The sequence below is a fragment of the Conger conger genome, chromosome 1, assembly GCF_963514075.1.
Source record: "Conger conger chromosome 1, fConCon1.1, whole genome shotgun sequence".
NCBI classification, from domain to species: domain Eukaryota; kingdom Metazoa; phylum Chordata; class Actinopteri; order Anguilliformes; family Congridae; genus Conger; species Conger conger.
In genome coordinates, this window is record NC_083760.1 from 3,997,569 (window position 1) to 4,005,471 (window position 7,903).

At 48.0% G+C, this 7,903-nt stretch overlaps 1 protein-coding gene across 6 annotated transcripts in view; it reads left to right on the forward strand.

Annotated features, from left to right (window-relative positions):
* The window catches only part of inpp5b (inositol polyphosphate-5-phosphatase B), a 44,564-nt gene extending 36,661 nt beyond the window's left edge, over window positions 1–7,903 (forward strand). For 5 of the 6 annotated variants that reach the window (XM_061216147.1, XM_061216164.1, XM_061216185.1 and 2 more), the window contains 5 exons: window positions 975–1,076; window positions 2,687–2,771; window positions 4,055–4,182; window positions 4,861–4,972; window positions 7,433–7,903. In XM_061216147.1, the coding sequence (XP_061072131.1) occupies window positions 975–1,076; window positions 2,687–2,771; window positions 4,055–4,182; window positions 4,861–4,972; window positions 7,433–7,539 (534 nt within the window). In that variant the 3' untranslated portion in view covers window positions 7,540–7,903. Of the gene's footprint in view, window positions 1–974; window positions 1,077–2,686; window positions 2,772–4,054; window positions 4,297–4,860; window positions 4,973–7,432 lie in introns of those variants that run through there. The other variant, XM_061216155.1, reaches the window with a different exon arrangement.

The following is a 7,903-nucleotide window of genomic DNA, read 5'->3' on the forward strand; positions in this document are numbered from 1 at the left end:
GAGCCAAAACAGGATTCAAACATCCTCTTTTTTTTCTTTTTTTGCCAAACATTTCTCTTTTCTGTAATAATCGCACGTAAACACATCTCCCCCCGGCGGCAGTGTGGACACGCCTCTTCTGCATCAAACCGATCTGCAGCTTTCTGTGACGTTCCTGCGGCGCTGTGCGTGTGCTGTGAGCTGGGGGGGGGGGGGGAGAGCCCAGCCGTGTGACTGTGCCTGGGGCCACACAGTGACACGCACTGCTGGGGGGGTGTGGGGTGTGGGGCGGGGGGGGGGTGGTTGCTAGGAAGTCGCCGTAACCAGGGGTCTGTGCCCAGATGCTCATTACCATCGCAGGAGAAAGCATTCTCCCCCCAGCTCCACTGCAGGGGGGGGGGGGGTTTAAAAAGGCGGGGGGGTTGTTTTTCTCAGCACAGCTATAATAGAAGTCCTTCGGGTAAGGAGGGGGTCTGCTTGGGTAGTGTCTGTGTTCAGGTGTGCTGCAGTCAGCAGGCGTGGGGCAGAGGATCACGCCCGCGTTCTGCCCCCGCGTTCTGCCCCCGCGTTCTGCCCCTCCGCTGACCTCACTCTGTTCTCTCTCCTGGAGGAGCGAGGGAGGGAGGGAGAGGGAGAGAGAGATAAAGAGCAGGAAAGAGAGAGAGAGAGAAAAAAGCAGGAAAGAGAGTGAGAGAAAGAAAAGGGGGAGCGTGAGAGAGATGTCGCTATGTTTAGTTTTTTTTACCACAAAACGACAGGAGCTGTGTGTTTTTCTCTCTCCAGCAGAACAGTGTGATAAAGGGAAAACCTCTGGGGGATGGTGGGTAAGGGGGGGGTGAACATGGATGCTGTTTCTGACCCTCCAGCTGTGTCCCTGTGAACTCATGCCTGTCCTCCTCCTCCTCCTCCTCCTCTCTGTGTGTGTGTGTGTGTGTGTGTGTGTGTGTGTGTGTGTGTGTGTGTGTGTGTGTGTGTGTGTGTGTGTGTGTGTGTAGGCCAGGATGTCTGCAGAAGCCCTGGCAGAGGAGAAGCCCCTGGAGATTCCCAAGGAGATCTGGATGATGGTGGATCATCTGTTCCGCAGTGCGGCCAGACAGGTGTGTGTGCGCCAACCTCCCCTATAACACATCTCCCCTTTAACACATCCTGCCCTCCCCTTTAACACATCTCCCCTTTAACACATCCTGCCCTCCCCTTTAACACATCTCCCCTTTAACACATCCTGCCCTCCCCTTTAACACATCTCCCCTTTAACACATCTCCCCTTTAACACATCCTGCCCTCCCCTTTAACACATCTCCCCTTTAACACATCCTACCCTCCCCTTTAACACGCCCACCCCTCCCCTTTAACACATCTCCCCTTTAACACATCCTGCCCTCCCCTTTAACACATCTCCCCGTTAACACATTCTACCCTCCCCTTTAACACATCCTGCCCTCCCCTTTAACACATCCTGCCCTCCCCTTTAACACATCCTGCCCTCCCCTTTAACACATCCTGCCCTCCCCTTTAACATATCCTGCCCCTCCCCTTTAACACACCCACCCCTCCCCTTTAACACACCTACTCCTCCCCTTTAACACATCCTGCCCTCCCCTTTAACACACCCACCCCTCTCCTTTAACACATCTCCCCTTTAACACATCCTGCCCTCCCCTTTAACACACTCTCCTCCAACTTTAGATAAGTTTCTGACTCTCTGGAATCTTCTTTCTTGGGAGGCAACATCAGATAACAATTCAACAACAAAGACAGAATCAAAATACATCAACAGCCCCAGGGTACATACCTGTATATCGCCCGTGAATGGAACAGTTAGATAGCCACAGGAATGTTTCTTCCTCACTGAAAAATGAATCCAGCCTTTGAATTCAGCTCACAAGTGCATCCATTTTGAGCTGGTGCTCTACGATAAGGTAGTGTAAAATGGCAGGGAGCAGTCACGGTGAATGTGAGCGTGATTGAGTGGGGAGTGGAGTTCAACGCACTGTGTTTACAGGAAGTAGGCCAGCCCCCCCCCCCCCACCCCATACTGACTTCTCCATTTTCCGTTCAGACAGACACACAGAGGCGTTCTGGGTAATCTTTTGTTAGTGCCGACCCCTGACCTCTTAACAGCTGGCTGCTGCGCCTGGTGACGCTTCTGTCTGCCGCTGTCATAGCAACCGCACACAAACTTCCACCTCATTGGTTGACGGCTGGGGCCCTCGATCGTTGTGGAAATACAGAAGCTAGCCTGTCGTCTGGGAGTGCTGGGCCCCTATCCCGGCCCTCCGCTGTGCGTGCGTGCGTGCGTGCGTGCGTGTGTTCAGACCCGTGGGTGTGACCCGTGGGTGTGACCCGTGGGTGTGTGTGCGTAGTGTGTGTGTTCAGACCCGTGGGTGTGTGTGCGTGCGTGTGTTCAGACCCGTGGGTGTGTGTGCGTAGTGTGTGTGTTCAGACCCGTGGGTGTGACCCGTGGGTGTGTGTGCGTAGTGTGTGTGTGTTCAGACCCGTGGGTGTGACCCGTGGGTGTGTGTGCGTAGTGTGTGTGTGTTCAGACCCGTGGGTGTGCGTGCGTGCGTGCGTGTGTTCAGACCCGTGGGTGTGTGTGCGTAGTGTGTGTGTGTTCAGACCCGTGGGTGTGCGTGCGTGCGTGTGTTCAGACCCGTGGGTGTGTGTGCGTAGTGTGTGTGTGTTCAGACCCGTGGTGGTTGTGTTGCAGGAGGACCTGTTTCAGCAGCCTGGCCTGAGGACGGAGTTTGAGCAGATCAGAGACTGCCTGGACACCGGCATGCCAGAGTCACTGCGTATCCTTCAGCAGCGGCCTGACGCCCTGAGTCAAACTGTGTCAAACTGTGTCAAACTGTGTCACACTGTCAAACTGTGTCACGCTGTGTCAAACTGTGTTACACTGTGTCACACTGTGTCAAACTGTGTCAAACTGCGTCACGCTGCGTCACACTGTGTCAAACTGTCACACTGTGTCACACTGTCAAACTGTGTCACACTGTGTCACACTGTGTCACACTGTGTCACACTGTGTCACACTGTGTCACACTGTCAAACTGCCCACGCTGTGTCAAACTGCGTCACACTGTGTCAAACTGCGTCACACTGTGTCAAACTGCGTCACACTGTGTCACACTGTGTCACACTGTGTCACACTGTGTCCAGCTGTGTCCAGCTGTGTCCAGCTGTGTCACACTGTGTCAAACTGTGTCACACTGCATCACACTGTCAAACTGCCCACACTGTGTCAAACTGTGTCAAACTGCGTTACGCTATAATACACTACCCCTCACTGTGTCAAAGTGCGTTATGCTATAATACACCACCCCTAACTGTGTCACACTGTGTCAAACTGCGTCACACTGCGTCAAACTGTGTCAAACTGCGTCACACTGCGTCAAACTGCGTCAAACTGCGTCAAACTGTGTCAAACTGTGTCAAACTGCGTCACACTGTGTCACACTGCGTCACACTGTCAAACTGTGTCAAACTGTGTCACACTGTCAAACTGCGTCACACTGCGTCAAACTGCATCACACTGCGTCAAACTGCATCACACTGCGTCAAACTGCGTTATGCTATAATACACCACCCCTCACTGTGTCAAAGTGCGTTATGCTATAATACACCACCCCTAACTGTGTCAAACTGCGTTACGCTATAATACACTACCCCTAACTGTGTCAAACTGCGTTACGCTATAATACACTACCCCTAACTGTGTCAAACTGCGTTACGCTATAATACACTACCCCTCACTGTGTCAAACTGCGTTACGCTATAATACACTACCCCTCACTGTGTCAAACTGCGTTACGCTATAATACACCACCCCTCACTGTCAAACGGTTACAGTGTGTCAAACTGTGTTACTCTATAGTATAGCACACTATGCCACAGTGCGTGACACTATTGCACACACTCTCCAGCACACTGCTTTATCATCAGCACTGTGTGATCCAAGAGGCAGAGACCGTCACGTCCCGCGTGTGTTTGACCATTTTGGAGTGCTGTCCTGTGCCCCCCCCCCCCCCCCCCCCCCCCGACATCACGCTGTGCCCTTAACTCCGTCCGGCCGCAGCGGGCAGTAACCACTCCGTGGCCGAGGCGCTCCTCCTCTTCCTGGACGCCCTGCCCGAGCCCGTGATCCCGTTCTCCTTCTACCAGCGCTGTCTGGAGGGCTGCCCCAGCGGGGCCCAGAGCACTGAGGTGACTGACGCTCGCTCCCCGCCAATCCCTCCGCTCCGCTGCGGAGATCTAAACCCTTCTGACTGACAGCTCGTCACAGCTCTGCCTTACGTTGCTGCTTCCCGATCGCTGGCTGTACGTGTGCTCTTACTCCATGTAAATTCAGTACGTTTAGAAGTTCGTGGAAATTGGATGAATTTAATCCGAATTTAACCTGAACTGCCGCCCCTTCCTTAAGCACTGAGCCGTACTAGAAAGAGCTAGAACCAATCACAGGCGGGCTGCTTCTGCAGCCAATCACAGGCAGGCTCTTCCCTCTCACTTGTGTCAGCTTGTATATTTAACCGTTTGTAGGGCAGAACTTTTGGAGTGTTTTTGTTTTTCTAAATTCCAGGTCAGTGTTGTAGAACTCCACTGCTTTCAGTCACCAGCTGCGATCGCTGTGTCACCCCGAGAATGTTTTCAACTGAACATTATAATCACATAACCTCCTATCATGATATTATTTGTGACCTTTTTTCTACAATCTCTACTGTTTGTATTGTTCTATTAAACTTTTTTTGTGCTCATTAATTTATTCATTGATTTTTTTGCTCAACTATTCTTGCCGTAATTGTAGTGTCCATCAGAAAAGCAGGCAGTGGCTGATTGTGGAATCTCCTGTTCCTCCTGTCTCCTGTTCCTCCCTGCCTCCCGCAGGTTGTCTCCCAGCTACCCCCGTGCCACAGGAACGTGTTTGACTATCTGACCGCTTTCCTGCGGGAGCTGCTCAAGAACTCAGAGCACAATCACCTGGACGCCAACATCCTAGGTAAGGAGGGAGAACTGCTGACACTGCTGAAGTTGTCCCTTAATAACCCTTAAAAATGTGCCTTATTAATATCAAGGGGTAAAGTTAAGTACAGCATACGGTGTCCAGCCCCTGGTCATAATTAAGGGGGTTCTCACCCGGGAACTAGTTCATAAATAAGGGGTGTATAGCATGCGTCCAGGGGAAAATCAAGTGGAAATGAAGCGTGTTTTAAGAAGGGCAAGTTTCGAAGTGAGAGGAGTCTGGGGTGGTAAGTGGTGAGTGCATCAGTCGTACTTTCGTTTCTCACTTCTCAGCCTATTCTGTGACCTAGTGTGCCCAACCGCTCAGAAAAATAAAACTTTCAATAAAGTGTGCACTCTGATCTGCTGTATTCACTGAATTATGTAGATTATTTACAGTAAAATGTCCTGTGTTCACTGAATTATGTAGATTATTTACAGTAAAATGTCCTGTGTTCACTGAATTATGTAGAGTATTTACAGTAAAATGTCCTGTGTTCACTGAATTACGTAGATTATTTACAGTAAAATGTGCTGTATTCACCGAATTATGTAGATCAGGGGTCACCAACCTTTCTGAAACTGAGCTACTTCATGGGTACTGAGTCATACTAAGGGCTACCAGTTTGTTTTGTCACACGCACAATACTGACCTTTGAACTAGAGTAGGTCAGAGTTCACCTAAACTTATCTAAACCTCATGTATAATAAACATATTTTTAAGATTGTCATTTTTAAATCTATATAAATGCAAGTGTGATTAAAAATATAATAGCAACAGAATAAAATTAAATTTTAGATGCAGCTCACTAGTGAGCTGTGCTATTTTTAGAACAGGTCTGCGGGCGACTCATGTGGTCCTTGGGGGCGACCTGGTGCCCGCGGGCACCGTGTTGGTGACCCCTGATGCCTGATGTAGATTATTTACAGAAAAATGTGCTGTATTCACTGAACTATTTACAGAAAAATGTGCTGTATTCACTGAATTATTTAGATTATTTACAGAAAAATGTGCTGTATTCACTGAATTATTTAGATTATTTACAGTAAAATGTGCTGTATTCACTGAACTATTTACAGTAAAATGTGCTGTATTCACTGAACTATTTACAGTAAAATGTGCTGTATTCACTGAACTATTCACAGTAAGAGGTGCTGTACCTCACCGCACTGCTTCATGGCTGGGTTGAGCTGTGGCGTTTTGATGTGGAAGTGTGTCTAAAATGTGCAAGAAAACAATATTCACAGTGGACTACATGGAAGTGCAGATGGCCATTAGACAATTTACAAGAACAGAAACCACTCTACAGTTATCGACACTGTATTATACTGGAACCACAAAATTGTGGGGTATATTTAAAACGCTTCCATTTTTTTAGGAAGTTGCCAAACTGCCGCAAAAGATTTTATATCCAAGCATTTTTTGGGAAATAAAAACATCTATATATTTGTCTGTGTGCTAGGCCAAAATAATAGGCCAGGAATATAATAAGAAATGCATAACATAAATTGAACATCAATATATGTGCGGAAATATGCTGACCCCTTGAGTAGAATGGCAAAGGCAGACATTTTTCAACTGAAAGCAGAGCTCCTTCCATAGCCCCTGATGCTGGCCGTTTGTGCTGTTGTCGCTGGATAATGGACAGTGACCCGGTATTTCTTGTGTGTTTTGTCCCTTGTTCTCTGCCTGCTGGGCTTTCAGGCACACGTTGTGCCGAATGGCTGGAACCCTTAATCACAGCCACAAAGGTTTGTCCCGCTTTTCCTGGCACATGGAGCACACTGATCTGGAGAACCCGCAAGAACGCTATTTATATGCTCCGTTGACCTTTGACCCTCGTTCCGGACAAAGGTTTCAGTAATTCTGCGGCGGGCACGAAAGCAAAATGGAGGAAGTTGAAAACCTCAACATGGAAGTCCTGCAGAGATCCAATCTACTTTCCTGTCTGCACTGACTTCAGGCAGCTCAGGGCCCGATGCACAAACATCAGCTTGGTGTTCACTGAGGGAGAATGTGCAGTGCTTAACATTTGAAAGACAAATGCCCATATTTTCATTAATCGCTCTTAACTGGGGTGTAGAACAGCACACATCTTCCACCTGCCAGTTTCTCCATTAAATGGAATGCAGAACGCAACAGGAAGCAGCTTGGCTTGGGTAAAGAAACAGTAACTTGCTATTTATCTGACTCTTTTATCCAAAGCAACTTACAGTTGATTAGACTAAGCAGGGGACAATCCCCCTGGAGCAATGTGGGGTTAAGGGCCTTGCTCAGGGGCCCAACAGCTGTGTCTTATCACATCCTCTCTCTTATCGTGGCCTCACCGGGGCTTGAACCACCAACCTTCTGGATCCCAGTCATGCATCTTATATGGGTATATATGTTGCTTGTTGGATAAAGGTCTTCATTTATAATGGCATTGCTTAAATTGTTGCCTGTTCCCTGTTTTCACAGCAAACACCTTCGCTAGCCTGCTGCTGAGGTCACCAACCAAGCAGGACATTTTGGAGAAAAGGAAGTCCCAGGAGTTCTTGCATCACTTCCTTGTACAAGACCCTTAATGATCAGCGTGGCCAAGCATCTGAGTTCAACCATTTAGCCTAATGTACAGCACCACAGTATTTTTTTAACAAACTATAATATTTCATAAATGGATAGATACTGCTTTGTATAGTCAAATGCTTTTTTTTTTTTCAAAAAAAGATTTTAGTCTGATTTCAGACCCATGCATTGTATGCAGCGGGTTTTTAAAGTAAGCTGTTTTATTTTCACAGAACAGCTGCGCTAAACTGACATTTTTTGAAAAATATGTTTTATTTAGCAGTTATTTAATGATGGATCATGTTTGTAATGTTCTTCTGTGGTTTCTAAAGTAATACAAATGTGTATGGTCTTTTTATATATAAAAGCAATGTTTTAAAAGCA